The sequence below is a fragment of the Mus pahari genome, chromosome 7, assembly GCF_900095145.1.
Source record: "Mus pahari chromosome 7, PAHARI_EIJ_v1.1, whole genome shotgun sequence".
NCBI lineage: Eukaryota > Metazoa > Chordata > Mammalia > Rodentia > Muridae > Mus > Mus pahari.
The window spans coordinates 62,947,345-62,972,286 of NC_034596.1; the positions used below are offsets into that span (position 1 = coordinate 62,947,345).

The following is a 24,942-nucleotide window of genomic DNA, read 5'->3' on the forward strand; positions in this document are numbered from 1 at the left end:
GAGAGAGAGAGAGAGAGAGAGAGAGAGAGAGAGAGAGAGAGAGAGAGAGAGAGAGAGACCTGAAGGAATCTACTGCTATCATCATATGACCACAACATCTGTGACATTAAAAATTCTTTGGTAAATGATATGAAAAAAAAATCCACATCTCATAGAGTTCATGGCAAGCAAGGGTACAAAAAAAATTCCCAAACTAAAAACATCTAATGATTTTAAGTAAGCCCCAGTCATTTTGAAGAACTGCAAATCATTTAAAAGCAATTGATGGTGTTCAGCGGAGCCTTTGTTTAGGCAGAGTGCCTGGAAACAAGCTATTAAGAGGCTGTGGTGCCAAAAGTAGTTATTATAAGCAGTGTTTGGTCAGCCAATCCATAAAATCAAGCAGGTTCCACAGAAATCTGTTATTAGATGAAAATGGTACACTTGAGACTGAGAACAAGTACAAAGAGACTGAACATATGAGCCACATGCCAAGGAGGTCAAGGTGCCTCTATTTACTGTGATGCAATGCCTAAGCTCCCTCAACTTGCCTGCTGGTTTTCTGGGAAGATCAGTAAAACCACCAAGGCACAGGTTGGCTCCATCTGTGGAGTACAGGTGAAGTAGAATACGCATGTCTAAGAACTAAGATGTATATATGGTATGGTTCCTGGCTGCTCTCAGTAAGCCAGTTTATATTTGTGGCCCTTGTCTATGGAATTCTAGGCTCTATAGGACTAAAAAGATTGGTTTTCTAGAATGAGAAGATGTTTTCAGAGTACATAGTGACAATCTCAAAGTCTTTGAACGTTGACACCTGTTGGCTTTGATCTCCTTATAACAAAATAAACAGGGAAATGAAGGAATTTCCTTTAAGCAAGCCTAATTAAAGTTGATGGATTTTAGGAGGCAGTGGTTTGAAAGTGCCTTCCTTACTTTAAGTACCTATCCATGCTTCCTTAGTCACCTCTGACACCGAAAAATATCAACAAACGAATCCCCTGAGGCTGTGACTGTAGAAAAGACATGGTACCTAGAAACTCAAGTCTTTCAGAATTATCCCATGATTATTTCCATGCATGAAATCAAAGTCTCCAACTGATGGTAAGAGGCATGCAGGATTCACTGGGTGTACCCATCATTGTTCTGAGACGCAGTAGAATGGAAGGGGCTGGAGTATGTCTTGATGACTTCTTTTCTATTAGATTCCCTAGGACAATAGGCCATTCCAGTACTAACTAGCTTGAAGATGAGAGGGTTCCAGTAAGGAGCCATGTGTGAGCAGCGTAGATGGAAAACGTGGACTGTAGTTCATCAGGCAGTATCCCTTTTGTATGAAGAGGAGAGTCTTACCAACGACCATACATAGCTGGTATTCTCCCAGAAATTTCTAATATACTGGTATGTTTTCTGGAAGTAGTCTATAACTGTGATTGATATCAAATAGTACATGGATTCTTCCTTTATTTGGGACATATCTGAAAGCCTGTGTCAATGTCATAGAATCCTAACCACTCCATGTAGAACACTCTCGCACCTGACGCTGAATCAGCCTTCCCCATTTTGTCATTCCAAACTCTCTTTCCTTTAAAAGATTCAGTTCTATGTAATATTCTGATAAATATATGTATATAAATGTTCCCAGAGAAAGTAAGCTTATGGCACAAAAACAATACAGTTTGTCTTGCCCTATACTTGTGAAAACTCTATAATACTCTAATGTTTGCTGGGAAGATGACCATATGAAAAGTGAATGACAAGAATTAAGTATTTAGCCGGGCATGGTGGCGCACACCTTTAATCCCAGCACTCGGGAGGCAGAGGCAGGCGGATTTCTGAGTTCGAGGCCAGCCTGGTCTACAAAGTGAGTTCCAGGACAGCCAGGGCTACACAGAGAAACCCTGTCTCGAAAAAAACCAAAAAAAAAAAAAAAAAAAAAAAAAAAAAAAAAAAAAAAAAAAAAAAAAAAAAAAAAAAAAAAAAAAAAAAAAAAAAAAAAAAAAAAAAAAAAAAAAAAAAAAAAGAATTCAGTATTTAAGTTATTGATGTGTTTCTGGATCAATTCAAGAACAATTTTTAAGAAACCGAGGCATTAGATTTTGAACACACACAAAAAAAATCTATTTTTCAGATATGTAGGATAGTTCATTTTTTATTTTGCTTAAAAATGGCCATTATAGCTTCTATAAACATTCAATTTACATATTTGTTAATTATTAATAGCATTTGATATATATAAGAAAAATAATAACTTAGATATTCTTGACTTATGCATGTAATTTTATACCTCAGTGATAAAGTCATTGTTCAGCTTCATCCAAAATAGAGCATGCATCTAAGATCTGGTGAAGTACATAAACTTAAAGGTGACCAAGACCTAGGGGCCAAAAGTATTATCCTATAAGTACTCTCAAATGTGGGAGCATTCTGCTGAACTTACATTTAGCTCATCTTTTTTACTCTGTTCTTTCACGTTTCATTGTATTTTAATTTGCAGTATGTGTTTACAAAATGGTGGTAGTGCACACCCCTTGGCAATATGATCACAATGTTCAGTGTGCATAGAACATCCATCTTATCCCACTTGGATAAAGTGCTGAACAGTCAGTATGTGCAGAAAGAATTCTCAAAGGAACCACTTGTCTACTTTTTCTTAAAAATAAAGAGATCTTGCTTTGAAGGAAAATATGAACTTACTAGACTAGAGAACAGATTATACCAGAGAACAGATTAATCTTCAAGTGTAAACCACAGCTGTACAATTAATGTCAGGGCACTTCTCTTATAGAAAGACTGAAATGATTCAATCAACTTTGAAAACTTACGGGTGCTGATGAGTTAAAGAAAATATCAGCTGCTTAGAAATGCATGGCAGGGGAGCTGGACATAATACCTTTCCTGTTCTCCCTAGGAATCCTTTCCCATCGAAGCAGTTTCTGTATCAATCACACAATAGTCAAAACGGCACAGGCTTATACTACTTGATACAATAACTGCATTCATAAGCAGAGGAAAATGACATTTATAGTGGTAATGCTCTAGTTAAACACCTAAACAAATCACGAAGCTGCACTAATTTGTAAGCTTTGAGGATTGAGAAACTCACTTAGCTAAGGGGAGAGCAGAGCTGGCAATCAATGTTCTCCCACAGCACAACAAGATTTTTAAGAAAAGAAAACCACTGATATAGTCTCCTCAATTAACTCTGTGCAGGAAATAAAACTGCTCCAGTCATATCCAGAGGGAACTCAAAGGCAAAATTCAGGCCAAATATGACATTTAACCATCAATCTTTCCAAGGCCAGTAATTGTTCATCAGTCTGGGGAAAATGAAGTCTTACAACTGACATTTTTTAACCACATGTTATAGCTTTACATGGAGGAAGATAACTTCTGCAAAATGCATAGTAGAGGCATATCTTCACTTTTATAGGTTACTATACTGTACTTACTAAGTATGAATAGGCTTAAAATACCTTATCTGCCCTCAAATAAACTGTACCAGAAAGACTGTTCAGTATATGTATGCCAATACTCAAATAAATCTTTTAAAAATAATCACATCTTTCATTTCCAAGAATAAAAATTTTATGCTAATAAGTGGTGACTTGTGTGTGTGTACGTGTGTGTGTGTGTGTGTGTGTGTGTGTGTGTATGTGAGCGCATGCGTGTGCGTGTGTGTGACTTTGGTTAAAGCTTAAAATTAGCACTCAAGTTATATTTCATATATTATTTTAGATTTGCATGTTTTAAGCACAAGAAGCAAAAGTAATAATGTATCTGAGGAAAACTATCATAGATCATAATTATAAAGTTTACACAAATACATATTTTGCATAGATTTCATATTTCATTATAAATTTAGTCACCAGGAACTAGACAGTAGTCATTGAAGCAGTTTGAATTTCAAAATCCAAATAAATCTAATTAAAAATTAGGGTATAATATGTATTATTTATAAAAATTCTAATTCAAAATACTAGAATTTACTACATCCAACTGTGAGTAATGACATTAGTTACATAGCAATGATTTTATTCTTAAAGAACTTCATATTCTATGTCAAATATTTTTCCATAACGCATGGAAAATAACTAAAGTTGCAAAAGTTTGGTTTGCAGACGTATTTTATTGCGTGTACCTTTGACTGCAGAAACGTTTGATGAACTGCATACTCACAAAAGATAGAAAAGAATGAATAGGCCCCAACTAAGAGAGGAGCAAAGAGCATCTTCTGAAAATACAAGTGGCACGTTGATTCCAAAATAAAATAATCTGTAAAAGCATTGTACGCTTCAACCAAGAACCATTTCTACTATGAAAATTCAAAACAGGAGAAAAAATATAAGATAAATGTTTACGAATTCTCTTACTTATAGTTATAGTTTACGAATTATATTTATTAATCTATTATGAAAAACATGCCTGTATGGTAAAAATACAGAAATATTTTCGCAGTGTATATGTGTGTTTGTGTGTATCTTCTCTAGGTCTCTGACAAGGTGAAACATAAGGGTTTCAAAGCCTTTTTTTTCCAATAAATAACCTGAGAGCATTAAGGCATTAGCAAGTGAAGTTCAATGATGGCAGAAAAATGCTTTCTGAAACATTATCCAAAATAATGTACTGATAATAGAGTTCAAGAGCAACATCAGAGTGAACAGGGAGACTGTGCCTCTGGGTGCCAGCTGCAGTGGGTGGAGGAACGTGAAAAGGAGGAACAGGAAACCATCAGAGAAGACCCAGCCTGAGTAACATGCTGAATTATCTCAGGCTGCTGGCCAATATGAACTACTCTTGCTTTAGGAAGGGGCCCAGTACTCTAGACTCTGGTCTTCATTACCATCCTGTCTCTATTCCCTTTACAATTTAGTATAGTGGTCACAATAGGGGATGGTACCTCCACTATTCCAACCAAACATATTTAGGAAAATCTTCACAAAGAAAAAAAGTTGTATCAACTAACAATTGAGCTCTAATTAGCTGTGAACTAAAACAAAGAAAAATAACTTTAAAATAAACGTAACATTTCTGTCATTAAAAAAAAAAATGGGCAAGGGTAGAATAGATCAAGATAAAACATAAACCAATAGAAAGCTGGGAACACAATACTTGAGTGGGCAGGCGTTCCTGCCACCTACTGCAATAACTTAAGTTTAACCCCTGGAACCCACATGGTTGAAGGAGACAAATGATTTTTCTGAAATGTCCTCTGACCTCCACGACAGGCTTGTATATACACATACACAATACATACATACATACATACATACATACATACATACATACATACATTTATACATGCATACAAACAAGATGGAAGTCTCAGAGGACAGGGAAAAAATTCAGTAACTGCGTAAATAAGCATGAAGTGAAAGGCACAAACACAGAATAACAGAGAAACGTTAACCACACTGTTTCTTAATAATAAGTTCACAAATTCCGAGAACTGCGAGATGAGGTTTGTGAACTCCAAAACTACCTGAAAATGTGTCTCTTCAGGCATCACTCTTACTGTTAGATGTGTTCAGTTGCTAAAGCAAATTCAACATTGCTCATTTCATACAATAAAAACACTCTGAGAAGTAATGGTATATCCGTCTGCATTTGTAGTAAGTCCTAAGTAAAATTATCCTGATCGATAAATTCTAGTATTCAGATGGGTAACCTGAAATTTATGCATCTCATTAATTTTATGAATATAAAAAAGAGTTCTGAAAATGAATAGTTCTAAGCCGGGTGTTGTGGTGCACGCCTTTAATCCCAGCACTCGGGAGGCAGAGGCAGGCGGATTTCTTAGTTTGAGGCCAGCCTGGTCTACAAAGTGAGTTCCAGGACAGCCAGAGCTATACAGAGAAACCCTGTCTCAAAAAACCAATAATAATAATAATAATAATAATAATAATAATAATAATAATAATAAATTTAAAAAATAATAGTTCTTCATTTGCAAAAATAGAAGCAATATTGGCAAAAGATAATTTTTAATTATTCTTTTGAGATTTTTAATATAATTACATCATTTTCCCTTTCATGTTCTCTCTCAGAACCCTCTATACACTGCTCTTTTCTCTCTTTCAAATCATGGTCTCCTTATCATTTCAGTTAAATATATTTTATAGACATTTATAAAAGATTGGGGGAACATCTGGAGATAAAATCAATACTGGTCATTTTTAAATCAGAATCAGATGTCCCCTAATGAATCTGATATTTCTTGAAATTATTTTCTCTCATTACCGATTTTAATCTTTAAATTAAGAATTATAAATATTTTTACATCACATCCATAATATTTATCTCATTCAAGTTGATCATGTTTACACTGCACCATTTCAATTAATCTCAGAATAAAATATAAGAAAATTTTTTATTTTGCCTTGAAGCAAAAACAGGGTTTGTGGATCTATTTCAACACATATATTGATGTAAGAATAAATTTTTATTTAATCATAAAAAATGAGTCATTTTCAGATGGACTGAAACATTCAATTATTTTCCAGGGGAAAAATGGCAACTGTTACTTGGTCTTTGTTACTTCCTGTCTCTTATTCTTTCTTTAAAAACACTTGGCAGATGTGGGTCAACTCCAGAGAATTGGCAAGTAGATGTCAGAAGAGGGAGACTCTCAGCATTTGCTCCTTTCTATCCTGTGAATAAGAAAATGAAGCCACAATTCACATCTTTGGCTGTAATTCCATTTTCTCTGCACACTGATTCTCTCTTGAGTTTCCCATGAAAATTGAGGTGATGCCATAAACTGGGCAGGAAAGCCCCATGGCCTGAATACTTTCCAAGGCAGCAAACTGCCCTGAAGAGGAATAACGCTGTCTAGTGAGCACACATCTTGCCTCATCAAAGCATTCACCTCAGTGACTCTATGGGAGCAGAACAGGATGTTCTAGACCCTTCTGGGCCCGTGCTCCTCTGCTTTTAAACAGAACCGCTCTTCAACGTTTTAAAAGGCCTTTGAAAAGATGTTTTTACTGGAGCTCCAAAAAGAATTGGGTGTAGGTTTTAAGTGTCCCAGATGTGCCAAGATTTGGTGAGAGTTCAGTATCCTCCAGTCAATGAATGATAACTCTCCTACTGTATGAGGAACAGCTCAGCTGCTTGCATATATACTAGTTGTGAATCCTGGCAGACATAGTCTGCCTGAGCAACTTTCAGAACTTCATACAATAAGATGTAAATCACAGATCATGCTCGGGAATTTTGCGGGATGATGGCATTGCCTCAGAGGACAGATGCCTCTTCTAACTGAGACAGACTCTGAATAACTTACTTGTGATTTGCTGTGCACCCATTTTAAGTGCACTTTGCTTTTTTTGTCCCTTTCCCTAAAAGTCAGGGCACAGTGATTGTCCCTCTTTATGTACATCATCCCAACCTATTTTCAAGGTGCAGCCCTTAGTGGACCACCCTTCTGCTTCCTCTAACTACACCAGCATTTATCTATAATTCCTTGCCCTCTCCCCACAAAAAAGCATGCATTTCTCACAGATCTATTTTCTGTGTTTATGGTTTTTATTATGTAACTACAACAAATATGCATAGCATTTGTGTTTGTTTATTGACTGCATTTACCCCCATACTTAGCCTAAGTCTCTACAGAATGTCCAGGCCACAAATTTAGGTGGGTAGCATGCCTTCTTGAAACAATGTTTCTTCTGTGCTTCTCATAATACACATAGTAGCTCCATCCTCCTGAGTAGGACATCTACCCAGGGTATAGCATAGACACAATTTACAAATGGAAGGAACAGAGGGAAGACCCGGATGCTTAAGATAGGCCTCTTTTCCTTATGCCCTAAACACAGAATTAAACATTAGAAAAATAATCTATTTCAGAGAAACCACAAGTTCTTTTTAGGAGCCTCTTACCTGCCATCCTTCTTTTCATGCAAACAATCTGAATTAATTAATGGATTCCCTGAAGATGTCCTTCAGCCAATCAACAGGCTATTTTTTTTTCCTTTTTCACCTGCTCTGATACACTTTAGCAAAGTTCTTGTTACTTCAGAATATAAATTATTATTTTTCTGTTTTGCCATTACTTAAGGCCAAATACATTTGTCTAACAGTTTTTACCCCCCTATTCATTTATTTCAGGTATCAGCTAACTATAAGCTGTCTGTTAGATATCTGGGGTACCTAACTATGAACCAACCATCTCTCGTTCACACAAGCATGTTCCCTATGCCCCTAAATCACTCAAATATTTTCAAATCTCTAATTATTTTTACAAGGAGAAAATTAATAAACTTTTTCTTTCTTGATGTGGTAACATGCCACTAATATGTCCCCATTTGGTAAGTACCATTCCTTATTATAGATTTGATCATTATTAACAAGAAATATCAAATCCTTTGAGAAAAACTGTAGAGGTAGAACACTTAGGGATAGAATACATTTTATGAAAATTTGTAACATATTTTATTCTACCATAATATCTATTTAAATGATAAATCAATAGCAAACAGTATGATTTTAATAGTTGAAATTATCTTCTGTGATTATGAACTTCTGGAGAATATATGGTCTGTGCTATAAAATACAAATAATCTTCTTTATTCAATAATTGGTATCAATGAGAAAATGAAATGTTTTAAAACTAAGATAATAAACAGTACCATGTGTTGGAAAACAAGAAAGAAATAAACTGATGTTGGGAGAGTTTACACAGAATTTGTGTCATAATAGAAGAAAACACAGAATTAAACTGGAATAAAAACTCAAAGAATTAAGTACATGCCCTGATAATGAAGCATGCGTAGTTTTGGTAATTTGTACAGAAAAATATCTACTCAATGGGGAAAAAAATTAGATTTCACCAACAGCATAGTATCTCCAACTACCTGACAATGTTTCTTAGATTAGATTGTATGGTATATTACAGCTTCTTCTCACAGCTTTATGAATTTACATATTAAAAGTTTTTCAATCCTATTTGAAAAGGAAGATGTGGGGCCAATTTCTGTGAACGTAATAATTTATTCAGTATAAGTGGTATATTTACGTTGACCGTCACTGAAGCAAATTTCATTTTGTGAGACCATTCAGCAGATAGCGAAGATAATGAGTGAAAATGTTCATATATTTACACTTGAAATTCATTCCACACGGTATTTTGAATATTCTTACAAAATACCAGTCAGTGGACACAATATGGAAAGTCTCTGCACCTTTACTCCACACCCATAGCGCACCTTAAGATGCTGAAGAGCATAGTTCAATGGTCAGCTGCAGGATTAAGCTCATCAATGTACTGTTATACTTCCTTTGAAGATTACAACACATGAGAACCATTTTGGAGAACTCTTTCAGAGGCAACAAGGACCAGGCCAGTGGTGGTGTGAGATGAATCACCTCACTTTCTAAGTGAGACAAATTGACGCCACAATTATCAGTCATAATTACATCCCCGTAAAGTCAGTCCAAATTATATTAAAATAATACATTTTTCAAAGACTAACAATACTTCTCTTACCAAAAAAAAAAAAAAAAAAAAAAAAAAAAAAAAAAAAAAAAAAGGGTCTTAGGTGGTTTGCAGTACAAAACAAATTTCACAGTACACAAAAGAAACAACAAGGATCATTACCATAATCAATAAAATTAAGCAAAGAAATTACAACGGTGAAAAATGTTTTCATAGTATTTCTTGTGTGTCATGGGTACACCAGAATGACCTTAATTCCATGTCTTCACCTCTGTCTTTGATCTGAACCCTGCCACCATTATCAACTTATCCACCCTAGAGTGACACTTTGGCCTTAGTGTACAACCTGCTCCATCTAAAATACTTCTCAGTCAACTGCAAAACTTACGCAGGGAGGACATCCAGGGCCTAATGAGCACATGACACTGTGTAAAATAATCAGCCTGTTTGCCATGTGGAATAGCACTAACATAACCACCAAATAACCCCAAGCGTTCCCCCAAAATGTCCCAGATAAGCAGAGCAACCCATATCCTTTTCTGTGGTAGTGTTGAAGAATTTTGTCTGAGAGCCTATGGAGAGTGCGTGAAGCTTCGGAAGCGAGGTCAACGTTAATTGTATGGAGTACGGTTTCAGGTTGAGTTCTCTAGCAACACTAGGTGAAATCTTTTCCACTGGCTGGCATCCTAAAAATGTTTCGATCAAAGGCAGTATCTGTATACACACTGGGCAGAACCTCATCGGCACACCTTAAGATAACTTTGCTATGAGCAGCCAACATCATGGGACTGGGCATAATGAATGGCTGACCTTCCTTCAGCTGCGGCCTTATCCTTTCCGATCAACGTGTTTATCAGCTCCATCCCACTGACAGCTGGAAATTTCTTCCAGAACCTTCCTGTCTTACTTATCTCCTCGTTCTAAATTCTACCGAGTCACTTCTGTTCAGCTCCTGCCTACAGTGTCATGTTTAAATTGTGTAAGATTTGCTGATATTACTTGAAATGAGTTAATATAAAATAGCTAATGTGTCGAGACCATGTGTTTGATGATCACATCCTACTTGCTGGTCTTCATCTAGGGAGTTGCACAGGCAGGGCTTTGGTTATTTCAGGGCACTGAGCAATTGACTTATTTCCACTCAAACTATCTAGATCCAGCATGAGCTTTCATTTACAGTGGGGGCCGCTTCTGTGCCAATGCAGTAATAAGGCTGCACTAACCCTCACGGAAGTTAAGGAAATGGTATTTTGAATAACAGTACATGGGCCAATGGACCAATTTTTCCTATTTTTAGCAAGTAATTAGGGTTCTTTATATTGGATTATTAAAAATTACATTCACAAAACATGTTTTGGCAGGAAAATGCTTCAGAACACCCAATTCAAGGTACGTCAAGAATCACCTGACACTTTTGGAGTTCGAAGGCTGACCCTGCAAGCTGTATCTAATAAACTGCCCAAGTACAATGTACAATGACTGCACCAAAGTCATGATCCCAGGAAAAGAAGTGTCATATCACTGCTTACTTAATGACATTTAGGTTGGATTATATGTGAGCAAAAGTAAAATTTAAACCAAACTGAACTCCTAACAGTATTTGGGATAATTTTTTTTTTTTTTTATGTAGTAACTTTGTAAACTCAAGATGTTATGTTACCAGGTGGTGGTGGCACACACCTTTAATCCCAGCACTTGGGAGGAAGAGGCAGGCAGATTTCTGAGTCTAAGGCCAGCCTGGTCTACAAAGTGAGTTCCAGGACAGCCAGGGCTTTACAAAGAAACCCTGTCTTGAAAAAGGCAAAACAAAACAAAAACAAAACAAAAAACAAACAAAAACAAACAAACAAACAAAACAAATCAAGATGGTATGTTAATGTAAAAACATTAATCATTAAAAGATATAAAATAGGTATTATCTTATTAAAATATTCATCCAAAACAGTTCACTTCTTTATGTTACTCTATCATAAACTTCCTGCTTTATTTTCAGAAGTGTACATAAATAATTTATATTAGCTTAATGTTACATAAGATTCAAAATATGGACTAAACATAGAGGACAATTCTCATTTTATAATATAATTCCACCAGACTTATCAGTAGAGGGCAGACAGGTACTCACAGGCACATAAGTCTCTTTTAATCAAATACCACACAACATACTAATGTCAGACGCTATACTAGTAATTTACAAAGCAACACCCAAGATTGACATCAGTAAGTTCCTACTTTTGAAGAAAAAAAAACTTTTGCATTTAACTAAGCTTTAATTCAAGATGAATGAACATACTAAGAAGATTATATTCACCAATATGATATAATCCATACATTAAAAGAAATATATCAATTTATTAAAACTTAAAATCTGAATTTTGGGCTCAGGGTTTCTCAGCCAGGAAGTAGGAGAGGAAAGTCATTCCCCACTTTAGCAGAAAATGCTTATTTTCTCTTACTGCTGGTTATAAAAAATAGTGCCAATAAATAATAATAAATAAAATCCCCAATGTGTATTGGGGATGGTTTTACATCTGGTGGATGTGAGTTAATAAAGGCGTAGCAGGTCAACTGTTTTCCAACTAACTAAATATAAAAAAAAAAAAATGTTTCCTTTATCATTAATGCTTAAACATAAAGATAATATTACTTTTGGTAAAGAAAGGCCTTGATCTACAAAGTCAAAGCAATGATGTGGAAGTCAGTGCTCCTCCTCTCTGGCTTTAATGGACTTTGTGGAAATCACTGGGAAGTGATGGCTAAGGACTTCTGGCGCTGACCCTCTGAGGTCCTGATGCAGGAATTTTGAGAGAGGCCTACTCCTGACTCTGCACTTCTAACAACTTACAAGACAATGCTTGGGGAGACCCCCTTCTATGAAAACAGATCTGGAAATTAATATTTAAGTGTTTCATTTCACCCACCTAATGGCTGTGATATTTATCATGGACTGAAGAGGCTGTTTAACTTTTTTTTTTTTTTTTACACAAAGCCAAGTGTATTTCTAGCTAAGTGACTAACAGACACATCTATAGTAAGATTAACCAAGAGCCAGCATCTTCATCACAGAGACCGTCACTAATGGAAAAGCATTCTCTTTAGTGATAAGTGACATAGACAAGGAATTATCTTAATTATTAAGCCCTACTTATCCACACTGCCTCTTTCTTCCAGCCAACAGGGGACTTGTTTAACTAACCCAGAGGACTTGAGAGTGTCAGAAAAATGGAACCTTTCCTCTCTAATCTTTACAATTCCAACATTCCTCTCTCCTTTCCAGTCTCCACACTTCACATACTTTAAAACAAACAACAAAACAAAACAAAACAAACACTCCTTTCAGTTGGAAAGATCTGGGCCAATTAGAAACAAAGACAAACTTGGATGGGAGATGACAGGAAGTCAGGGGAACAGCTCTCCTCCTCCCCAGCACCCCTTGATCCCTAGGTGGAATCCCAGCTTCCATCTCTCTGTGCTGCTCAGGGCTAGGGGAGAGTCTAGCAGAGATCTGAGTAAATCCTAGTTCTCTTCAGGCCCCACCTCCTGGGGTCAGTAGTCAAGCTTTCCAGAGTATTTCCTTCCTATATTTAAGCTCACCAAGACCAACACTCACCACCATGTTTTATGAGGGCTCTGCTGCAGCCAAGCAAGTTGCTTTGATTTGGAGAAAAGAGGGTAAAGAAAAATGAAAGGAAGATGTTTAGGGGGGTGGGGAACAAACCTAGAAAAGAACTGCAAAGACAGGAAACTGGGTGGCAGCAGCAGGAGACCTCCCTCCCCATTTTCTGCTCTCCCCTTCACACACACACACACACACACACACACACACACACACACACACACACACAATGTAGTTGTTTGCCCAGAATGAAACACACAGCAGAAAGAAAAGCCTCCGGAGGGATCTGTTGAACCCATTCACTGGCTGCTCACCTACATGGCTCCCAGACAATTTGAGGAGTCCAATGGCACTGGTACCAGTAACCACTCTGCAGGCAGTGCTGAAGACTGAAGGGGAATCGCTGACACTTCCCCAGATATGCATGCTTTTTTTGCCCGGGGCAGTTACTGAACTAGCCCACATTGAGTTGAAAGCAATACAGCAGTGTGAGTTTTCTACACATCTTACAAGCACATGAGGGCGTGTGCTATGGGAGAGTCTTGGGCCCGTTCTATCCTCTAAACCACCCCCTTTTAACAATATCCTTGCAATATATCTTGAGGACACAAAAAGTTCTTTTTCTTTTAGAACATTATCAACTTGTCCCAGAAGATAAGGATATTACAAGTCACTATAATCAGCCAAGGAGAACATGTGTAAGAGAGAGGGAGTAGAAGAGAGAAGGAGAGAGAGAGAGAGAGAGAGAGAGAGAGAGAGAGAGACTTCAGTGACTAAACACAAGAGTGCCAACTGCTGACAGGGAAAGGAACCTGGATTTGTTTGTGAGCACTTCAAAGCCTCCCAATTAAGAAGCTTCCCCTTCCTAGGTCTCAAGTATGCGGGATCATGGGCTCTCTGTGAAGAGGTGAGATTTTGTTGTTTGTAAAGAGTGGTGTCCAGCCCTGGAGCAGAGACGCATGGACTTCTTCAGTTCATTCATGCATTTGCTCATCCATTCACACAAACATGTCCCTTAATTATGTCTGGCACTGAGAATCTTGCCTGCTATTTCCCCTCCCCAAGTCAGCGCTCATGGCAATGGCTGGTGCAGAATACAACTCAACTGTCACCCCACTTCCTGAGCCAGAAAATCAAGTCCTGTAGCCATTCACAGAAAGGAGGAAAAAGACTTTTTATATTAAAAAAAAAAAAAAAAAAGATTAAAGGTGGAAAGGAAGAGATTGCCAGCAGGGAGAGGGGCCTCTCAGGAATTAAAGAGTAAAAAGGTGAAAGGGACTCAGGGGGTCACATTCCAAGCTTCCCTTCAGGGGAAACCGCGGCAGTGACACCGCGCCAAACCATTATTGAATCCAAGACTGCAAGAGCCCATGTTTCCCCGCGGGGATAAATCAAGTGCAAAGCCACTCGTTCCTCTGAGTGCGATGCTGTTGGCCCGACCCAACTCAGAGCCCCAGTGGAAGAGCCGGGGGAGCCGCTCGCAGCCCAATCCGCAGCGCGCTCTCAGCCTCCTTTCAGCTCCCAATAACGTGATGAAGTGTAAATCAAATGCCACGCCAGGAGGGGCCCCGGAAAGGCGCGAGTCGTGTATCTTAGCTCAGCAGCCTATCTTGCCTAGGAATCACAAGGTCACGATAGCGTCGCGATTCCACTCACCGTACACTCCTTGGCCAGAGATTCCTTCCAGGAGGACTGTTAGCAGCCACACGAGACCGTACACTAAATCCATCTTCACGTGAACATGAACATATCCAGCCCAAGGGGGACGCAGTGGGACCTTCTGGAGGCCAGCGGCCAGCAAGGAGCGCTTCACTTGTGCCTGGGCCGAGTCCAGGTGCCCGAGAACTGCTAGCAATGGGAGGAAGCGCTGTCCGTCTGTCCTTCCCTGGTGGCGGCCGTGAGCGGAGCGCTGGAGCCCCACACACCCCACACTCATGCACACACACACACACACTCACACACACACACACATTCACACACACACACGCTCACTCACACACACACAAGCACACACACGTACAACAAGCACACACGCGCGCGAACACACTCCCACTACACAATACCCCAATACATGCACTCACAAGCAAGCCGCACTCACACCGGGCGCCTGGGAAAATCGCAGACGCCGGGGAGGAGCAGGGGGCGGTGATGGGAAGCAGAGCTGTGAGGACAAGTGTTCTTCAGGGAAGCGGCTCCGGGCTCCGGGCGCGGGCAAGCGGCAGGAGCCGGCAGGAGCCCCGGGGGCGCCGCGCGACGCGAACCGCGCTGGACAGCCAGGGAGCAGGAAGTGGCCTCTGACCCGGGCACGAAGCGGGGCTCCCTCGCCCGGGTTCGCCTTTACAAAGTAACTCGCGAAGGTCCCCAGAGGAGCGTCAAGCGGCGGCAGAGGCTCACCCGCCTGCAGTCCGGAGCCCCCAGCCCTGCTGTCTTGCCTTCCCCCATTCCATCAGTTGCCATTGCAACGCCAATCCTGTTACACGACACAGACTCGCATCGCCGAGCGGGGAGAGGAAGAGGAGGAGGAAGAGGAGGAGTGGGAAACGGGGGATGGGGAGGAGGGAGCGGAGGAGGAAAGAGGAGGGCGAAAGGGTCCAAGCGGGAGCGGAGCGCCCGTCTGGAGCTCGCCAGGCACCAGCCTCAGCCGCTGCCGCCACCGCCACGGCTCTTCCAAACAGCCTTGAGCGCCCCGCCAGCAAAGAGGGTGCTCCCGGAGGCAGCACCAATCTCGGGAGCTGAAAGCAGAGTCCAAGTACCACCACTTGCAGGAGAGGGAGGATGCCGAGAGCAGAGCAGATCCGCACACCGTCCACGCGTGCCCACCCGAACCGCGCGTCCTCTTCGCTTCCGCGCCGCCCCCGCCAGGTGGAGGGGGTGGGGGCGGTGGAGACTGGCGGGAGTTTAGACCAGGGAGCCTCAGAAGGGCTTTCCCCACCCTGGCTAACGGAGTGCTGGCATCCGGAGCGGAGCAGAGAAGCGGCCGCCTGCTGAGGGCACCCCGGCTGCGCGGCCGCCTTGCGGGCCGCAGTTGCGGCAGAGATGCCCAAGCTGGGCAGAGGAGCGTCCGGGGCCCTAAGCTTGCCCGGGATCCCTGAATTGACGCTGGGGGTTGCGCACCGCGGAGGCGATAGGAGGGAGGAGGAGGAAGAGGAAGAGGAGGAGGATGGTGAAGCGGCGGACGCGGAGCGCAGGCGGCCCGGCTGCCGGGGAGGAAGGCTGTGTGTGGTCACGTTGTGCGCTACGTGCTGAGAGCGCGAGGCTGCTAGCCGCAGCCCGGCGACGTCAAAGCCGAGTGCAGGGCTCGGCCGTCTTCCCCTGAGCCTCCTCTGCCTCCCGGGCTCTGCTCACCAGGGTCGGCACGGGTGCTCATCAGCTTGGACCGCAGTGATGGGCTCAGAGGGGTAGCAGCACCCAGCCTCTCTTCCTCCCCGCCGAGGCCGTCCCTGGTTCTTCCCTAGCTGCGCGGGGGCGAGGGCCGGTAATTCATTTCCAATGCCGCCGCTGGCGGTTGCACGCGGAAGGGAAAGGCCGGCTACGTCCTCAGACACGCGGTAATTACAGGACACCTTTATCCCTTTCTGCCGTCCAAGGTCTTCCAGGAACTGTTCTGCTTGGCTAGAGGGCAGAACAGGCCAAGTCATTGGAAGCTGCCTCATTCTTCTCCATCCCTGTCATGTTTTAGTGGAAATGTGGTCATCATAACAGAGGAAGGGTGTTGGGGGGGGGGGAGGGAGGGACACCAGGAGTTCAGGGAAAGTCGGTTTTATATATAATACCTCCTAAAGTTAAAGGCTTGGAAAAGCCCCTCTTACATGAAAGATGGGGTTCATTGAGACAGGGTCAGTTCTGAGGAGCTTAAAATTCTCCCTACTACAAAATGATCAGAAAGAGAAAGCATCTTTAATTTACACTAGAACAGGTGTAAAACTAATAGACTAAAACATAATGAGGAATACCCCACACAGTCTGAGTTACTCTAGTGTGTTTCTTCTTCAAATTAGGTTTTACTGTCTAGATCCACTTAGCCAAAATATGGCAAGTGAGTGAAATGGTTAGACGCGCTTATACATGTGAAAAAAAGTTATTTTCAGGGAAATGTGGAGCACGGTACTCATTTATTTGTCTCCATAATAAACTGGCATAATACACTGCTATTGTGGGTGCCATTTCTTTTTAGAAAATCTCCACTAAACTAAATATAGGCTTTTCTTCTCCTATGAAACACTATATAGGGAACTTACAGAATAAATTAGTTGGCTTATTTAGCCAATATATTAATTTCCTCTTGAAATTTAATATTCTTCTGGCTACATTGACCAAACAGGCATGATTTTGTAGTCATACCTTAGCACTGGCTACTTCAGGCCTCCAGGTGGTGAGCCTGAGCCAAGCCTGAAACACAGGCAGGAGATGCCTTAGCAGACAGAAGGTCCTAAGACAGAGCCATGGCCCCAGAACTTATGGGATTAGCCCAACTAGAGAAACTTCCTGCAGAAGTAGTGTGATTCACATCTTAGATCACTGGGATTTTTCTTTATACTTACATACGGAATATGTGTTATAGGGGATTTAACAATTTAAACAATCCTCCATGACATTGCTACCATGATCCATTCAACAGTATTCTGGCTTTAGCTTGTAAAACTGTGGTCACTATCATTTGTGATGTCAGCTTACATGAACTTTGAGATTATCCCCTGACAACCTGAATCATTTTAGGTACCTGTTGGGCTTGTATTAACGACAGTTTCGGCTGATTAAATAGTCATTTAATATTTACTAATTCCATCTCTATTCTCAAATGTTTTAACCTAAATAAAATGGGCCAGACATGTCACTGAGGATTCATAGGAACCACTTAAGGTAGTAGGATAGAAATAAGGTAGGGAAGATCTGGTGGCACATGCCTCAGTACTCAGTACTCAGACAGCTGAGGAAGGAGGATAGTGAGTTCAATTCAACACGCACTACACAGTAAATCCCTGTCTCAAAAAAAAAAAAAGGAAAAATTGAAATATTAATCTGGATATAGAGCTCAGAAGGGAAAGATACAGAACGTCAATGGCAAATCTGTCTTCATTTTCCAATCTACTCCCTTATCATATTACAAATACTGTGCTATATTTATTCTACTTTCTATTCCTGTGGAAGCTAGTTATATCACACAAACTCTCTTCCACACTACTCCCTGAGCTAGATTATAAAGGGAAACAGGGATGAGAAAAAAATCATTTTTTATCTACATGAAATCTTTTGGAAAGTCTACACAAAGACAAAATCCATACCTACCTATGTGTGTTTTATTGTTCTTGCTCACAGATTCCTGACCCACACCAGAGCTTGGTGTGGCTATTATCCAGCCTGGTTGACTGCACATCTCTAGTTGAGTCAGGTAAGTTCACGTCTAGTATTTCTAAAACTTGATAAGCTCCTAAGGGCCTAAAGGGAGACAGTCAGCCTGAGAAAGGAACAAAACACCCAAAGGAAAGCCCTGGACAAAGCAAATTCAGAGTCCAGTAAGAAAGGTAGGTGTCTGCCAAAGCCTCCATATGCAGATACTGGTCTAGGAGGATGCAGATGGTGGGGCTAGGGCCTCCTATTCACCATGGCTGCTGCTTAGTGGTGCCTGGCCAGCTGAAAAAAATCAAGAATGTTAGAGCTCTTCACAGTCTATTTTCAGCTTAAAAGCAGTACCACAATTCAGAGAGGTTTCACTCATTTGGCAAAGAGTCTTATAGTCTTATAAACTATACATTTTGAAAGCAAAGCATTCTAGTCCTTAATTCTAAACTTCTGGGATTTTGTGACCCACTCCAGATTTCTGTACCAATTTTAATCTTGAACCCCTGATTAAAAGCCTACCCTTACATATTATAGCTTTGGTAGTTTTAGTAACCTGACCTAGATTAATTCTGTCTTCTTTGAACTCTTATTATTCTGATATCATTTTATGGACTACAAAGGCAATATTCAGTGTGGGGCAAGAATATGAATGACTTCAGGGAAACATAAAGCATTCGCGTCAGCATACCCTGGGCCTGAGCCCCACAGCATGAACTTAACATTGTCATCACATAAAAGAGGAAGAAAATGAGACGCCATACTCAGAATCTGGCAAGGGGCAGTCGAGGAATTAATTTTAATATTGTTCTGATAATATTCATCATACCAGAGCTTTCATGTGTGAGGTTAATGACATATGATTTCTGTTTTGCATTAGCTGACATCTTACTATCTCCAGTTGCATGAATATGGTGAAGCATTACATTGCTGGCTTTAGTCAGAGTTCATCTGCCCCACTTCTGTCCATTTGCATTGAATCCTGCAGATTGTCTTGTACTTTATCTGAAAGGTTTTGGAAGTTCAGTACTTAGGAATAGCTTAATAGCTCCTGAAGACTTGAAAAATTGAGAGCACAATTCTGCTTCAAGATTATTTTTTCAAATGTTCCATTTCCTGTTGTATCCTTGGAGAACTCCACAGTTTAAATATTAATAGAGAGAAGTTCCCGCATATCACTGTGCTTGACTTACTAGCTTGAGAAAAAACACATTAGTATGACAGGAAGCTAAGACTTTGTGGACAACAATAAACCAGATAAAAGGCAGATTAAAGGCCAGTATCTAAGTTACTGCAAAAAAAAAAAAATTGAAAACATAAATACAGTTTCTGGTGAATAAGTGATTTGATTAACCAAAAGTTTGGGTATAAAGGACAGAAATAGAGATTAACGAAAAATTTCCATGAGATTTGAAACAGTGTACAGATATCTAGGCAATGGAAAATAAAGGGAAGGAAATTTAGATCCTAAACAGGTGATTGTTTTCATTTGCCATCACAGCATATCTAGAGAAATGTGATATTTCACATTCTCCATCAGATCCTGTTTGCTAACAAACTACTATCTCAGCCAATGGTTGTAAAGTGTAAACAGGAACCGTGAAGGAGTTTGTCTGGATTGCTCCTGCACAGGTCTCTTTTTGCTCTTACTAAGTGATGGTTTGTTGGGTGGTGTTGGAGAAGACTGTCTCCATGCCCCCTGCCCCCACACCACAGACTGTCTCTACTTTAATTCTGGCATTTACCCTGATACATCTGAGGCTCCCATGTTCACTATAACCACTGAATCGGACTATTCCAATGTCCTCATTTCTCATTTTCAGGTTTCCCCAGCCCTCCAGCCACTGAAGTACATCTCATTTGCAGCTTTTGAAGCACTTGTATCAGAGATAAAGCAAGATCCAAAGAAACTTTCTGCACATCAAATTTGTGATGTATAAAGAACATGCCTCTCTTCCTGTATCTGCTCCCTCCCACATGCTTCTTCTTCCCTACTTGGCCCCTCTCATTGTAATACTCCCACCAGGTCAAAAGGATTTCTTTGTAAAGATATTAAAATGCATGCTAATTCAATTATCTGCTTCCCCCACTTTCTGGTTTATAGAAACACTGCTATAGTTTATATTATCTGATGTGGAGCTTATTAATGAAAAGCTTGAGTCTGGTCATTCCATATATATATGGTTTCCTCTCTTGAGTATGTGGCAAATATAGATTGAATAACAAAATATTTTTAAAGGGTTAACTATTGCTAGTATCCCAATCCTCTATAAATATACTAGTAAGGTAGTAATACCAGGAACTAACTAAGGCAGACTAAGAATTAAAGGCATTATCTTGGAAATCCAGGAGCAGATTCAAAGGAATTTAAGGCTTGGAAGAGAGTGCAGTCCAAGGAAATCAGTGAAAATTGGTACCTTCAAGGAGGGGGAAGACATCTAGGGAAGGAAAAGTAGTGAAGATAATAAGATTGTACAACATGTCACCTTATGCTGCTTAACAAGCAAGAAGGCAAGAAAACAAAGGGAGGAAAAGATGTGTCAGGGGGCAAGAAGGGTGAACTGGGCTGGATGGTATTCCTCATCAGTTCTGTCAGGGAATCTCAGAGTTTGATCTTATTTGGAAATAAATCTGTAGCAGATAAAGGTTAGTTATGATGAGATCATACTTGGGTAGGGTAGCTTTCTTCTGGAATGACATGTCTTTAAGTGAAGAGGAGAGAGAGGAGTAGGTTAGCAGAAACATATTTTGCTTAACATGCACAAGGCTCTAGTTCAATGATCAGCAAGGAAAAGACAAGAGAACTGAAAGACCAAAAAAAAAAAAAATGAATAGACATAGAAAAGAAAACCACTCAATAACAGAGGTAGAGACAGAAGAGAGGAGTCTTCAAGTCAAAGATCATAAAGAACTTCCAGCAACTCCAGAGAGAAAGCAATTCCAACTACAAGAAAACAATCCAGGCGCTGCATTAAGCCACTTAGACCGAGGTCATATGTTGCAATATCCCCAGCAAGCCCAGGTAGAAACTTACTCATACCCAAAATTGAAAAAGTAACTGGTCTGCTGGCAGAGGATTCTAGCTGGAGCCTCTCTCCAACATCTTTCCTTCAGGGCAGTTTTCATATAAGTCACTATAGATCTCCCTTTTATACTCTGAGCAAATCAAATGGTCTCTGGAGAACAGGACTTTACACAACTGTAAGACATGCTTTGAGTTTTTTTATATAGTAGATTACATTGATGGATTTCCATATATTAAACCATCGCTGCATCCCTGGGATGAAGTCTACTTGCATGATAGATAACCATTTGATGAGTTCTTGGATTCGGTTTGCGAGAATTCTTCATTGAATATATTTGTATTGATATTCATAAGGGAAATTGGTCTGAAGTTCTCTTTTTTTGTTGGGTCTTTGTGTAGTTTAGGTATCAGAGTAATTGTGGCTTCATAGAATGAATTGGGTAGAGTACCTTCTGTTTCTATGTTGTGGAATAGTTTGAGGAGGATTGGAATTAGATCTTCTTCAAAGGTCTGATAGAACTGCACTAAACCCATCTAGTCCTGTTTTTTTTTTTTTTTTTTTTGGTCGGGAGACTATTAATGACTGCTTCTATTTCTTTAGGGGATATGGGACTGTTTAGATCATTAATCTGATCCTGATTTAACTTTGGTACCTGGTATCTGTCTAGAAAATTGTCCATTTCATCCAGAGGATGACCTAGTAGGCCATCAGTGGGAGGAGAGGCCCTTGGTCTTGCGAAGATTCTAGGCCCCAGTATAGGGGAATGCCAGGGCCAGGAGTGGGAACTGGTGGGTTGGGGAGCAAGGGGAGGGGGAGGGTATAGGGGATTTTCAGAGAGGAAACTAGGAAAAGGGATAGCATTTGTAATGTAAATGAAGAAAACATCTAATAAAAAATTAATTTAAAAAAAGACATGCTACATGCTGCAGGAGAATATGAGGGCGCAAAGAAATAATGTCCATGTACTCTTTTATCAGTCAGTTTTCAAATGAGTTCGTTAATGACGTTTTTATTTTCTAATTAATCATTTTGTTTTCATTCTGATTATTCTTCTTTCTGTTTCCTCAAAGTATGTGTGCCACTTCAGTCATACCTCTTCTGACTGAGTAATTACTTTATTTCTATTTTCACGTTTTTACTGAGGAAAGAATTTACTACTTGCCTGGAAACTGACAAATAATGCCCTGACAGTGTAATTTGCTGTTTTACAGTATTTTTGAAACACCATTTACTTTTTTTACATAAATATCACAATGGCTGTTTTGAAATTTTTATTAACTAACATTATTATGGAATAACTTTTAATTTTTCCCAACATTATCTATCTGATGCATTAAGTATACTATACTGGATTAATGTACATTTTGCCTCTTTCTGGTTTTTACAATTTTGTTGAAATTTTTATGCAGCATTTGGAAGAATTTTACTATGTAAATATTTTAAGAACTAGAAAATGTCTTTTTATGTTAGATATAAAAGTTTTATGCAATTTAACTGTATAGAATCAACCTCATTTGGTATAATATTATACCTTGAATCTGAATACATACAAGTGATGTCTGCTCCAGCAATTAACTTGGTCATTCATTCATTAATGCCAAGAAGTAGCAAGGAGCCCAGCCTGAGTTTTCATCCACTCTGGGAGTCTGCTTTTGCTCCTAACTGTTTTCAGGTAATCCACTTCTGATTCAAGAGAATATTTCCAGTGCGTTACTGATACTGATTTGAAATTTTTCTTGATGCCCTTGTTAACTCATTGATTATGTTCACTTCATTTTGTTTCCTTTTTACATTCTCCTATGACATGCAAGATATCATACACTTGTTTAATAAGTAACTAATTTTCTTTTTTTTATCTTGCAATAAATTATTGTCAGAAATGTGCTCATTATACTGTGGTTCCTTACCTCTTTGTTGCAAAAATGTACTAGAAAAATACTAAATATTTTTCCATTAAAAGATAGTTTGAGTCTATGGGGGTTTGATCTTCATTAACAGACTGAAGTGATTTCTTAGGTTTTGTCTTCTATTTGAAAAATGTGTAATTTTCCATTATGAGTGTCATGGCTCAGGTGAACTATTGTAGCTTCAGTATCTGTGTAAGTCATGCAATGCTGTGTGAACTATATTCTACCGCTTGAATAAAACAGACTTTTCTTGTTCTAAATTACTATAAAGAAAGGATTGTAATCTATAGTAGGCAACATTCCTATATCTTTTCCATCCAAATTACACATTTTCTAGAAAGTATATATCTTCTTGTATCCTCTGCAAACGTTTTGTTTCTAAAATTAATCATTTTCATTTATTAATTATTAATCATTAATCATTTATTTGTTTACATTTCAAATAATATCCCCATTCCTAGTTAACTCCTGCAATCCCCTCCCACCCTCCCCATTTCCTCTATGAGGGTGCTTCTTCACTCACTCACCCATTCCCACCTCACTGCTCTAGCATGTACCAAGGGCCTCCCTTCCCATTGATGCCAGATAAAGCCATCCTCTGCTATTTATGTAGCTGAAGCCCTGGGTCCCTCCCTGTATACTCTGCTTGGTGATTTAGTCCCTGGGAGCTCTGGATAGTCTGATTAGTTGACATTATTCTTCCTGTGGTATTGCAGTCCCCTTCAGATCCTTCAGTCCTTCCCCTAGCTTTTCTATTAGGGCCCCTGGACTCAGACCAATGGTTGACTATGAGTCAACCATTGACTATGAGTATCTGCATCTGTAAAGTGAAGTGTGGTGGCCACTTAATATTTGGTTAGTGCGGATAGGGCAAGTACTATTTTTTTCTTAAAAAATTCATTATTTTAGTTCAAGTCTAAAAACAGAAAATATTATTTTGTTAATTTTCTTTCCTTCCTTTTACCTTTCTTCTTTTCCCCTCCCTCCCTTATTCCATCCCTTGCTCCTTCCTTCCCTCACCATTCATTCTTCTCTTCCTTTCTTTCCTCTAGCCAAACTTCCCAACTATTTCTCCTTAAGTTTTAAATATGTCAATTTTTTCTAAATTCTTGTCTAAGTTTAAGTATCAGTTTTGTACTCAATTTTTAGTATTGTCTTCTCTGAAATGCATTCTGTGTGCAGAAGGCTTCATTGGTGGTTTCTCAAGATGAGGCTATTTGAAGGAGTCATAATACACTTATGTTTCTAGATCTTTCAGAGTAAGTTATTCATCTGCCTCCCCGAGCTGTGGGGAACACAGAACTAGAGTTCTGTTGTAACTGGGTAGCCTTAAATAATTTGCCTGGGTTTTTCTTCTACGGGTGTTTGAGAAATTTTGTCTCACTCTCCTCATTGCTTCTGAAATACCCACAAAGAGAAGGGAATAAAATACCTCCCACTACAACAACAACAGAGAAGAAACTTGAATGGATTTGACAAGTTACCAGCTTTTAAAATGGAATCTTTTGTTTCAATCTTTAAAGTGCTTAGAATTCCCAAAGCATACAAAATCAGAACTTCTTTTTTTTTTCTTTATTTTCTTTATTTACATTTCAAATGCTATCCCGGAAGTTCCCTATACCCCCCCCCCCCCCCCCC

General features: G+C 39.7%; 1 protein-coding gene and 1 long non-coding RNA gene across 2 annotated transcripts in view; one reads left to right on the forward strand and one right to left on the reverse strand.

Annotated features, from left to right (window-relative positions):
- Mdga2 (MAM domain containing glycosylphosphatidylinositol anchor 2) overlaps window positions 1-16,240 on the reverse strand; it is a 744,628-nt gene extending 728,388 nt beyond the window's left edge. The window contains exon 1 of the mRNA XM_021202038.1: window positions 14,691-16,240. Within this exon, the coding sequence (XP_021057697.1) occupies window positions 14,691-14,970 (280 nt within the window). The 5' untranslated portion in view covers window positions 14,971-16,240. The remainder of the gene's footprint in view (window positions 1-14,690) is intronic.
- A 21-nt stretch (window positions 16,241-16,261) lies between these two features.
- Window positions 16,262-21,590, forward strand: LOC115064399. Its single transcript, XR_003844221.1, has 3 exons — window positions 16,262-16,582; window positions 18,351-18,423; window positions 20,195-21,590. It is a non-coding gene; the product is annotated as an uncharacterized LOC115064399 (long non-coding RNA).
- Window positions 21,591-24,942: the final 3,352 nt, after the last annotated feature.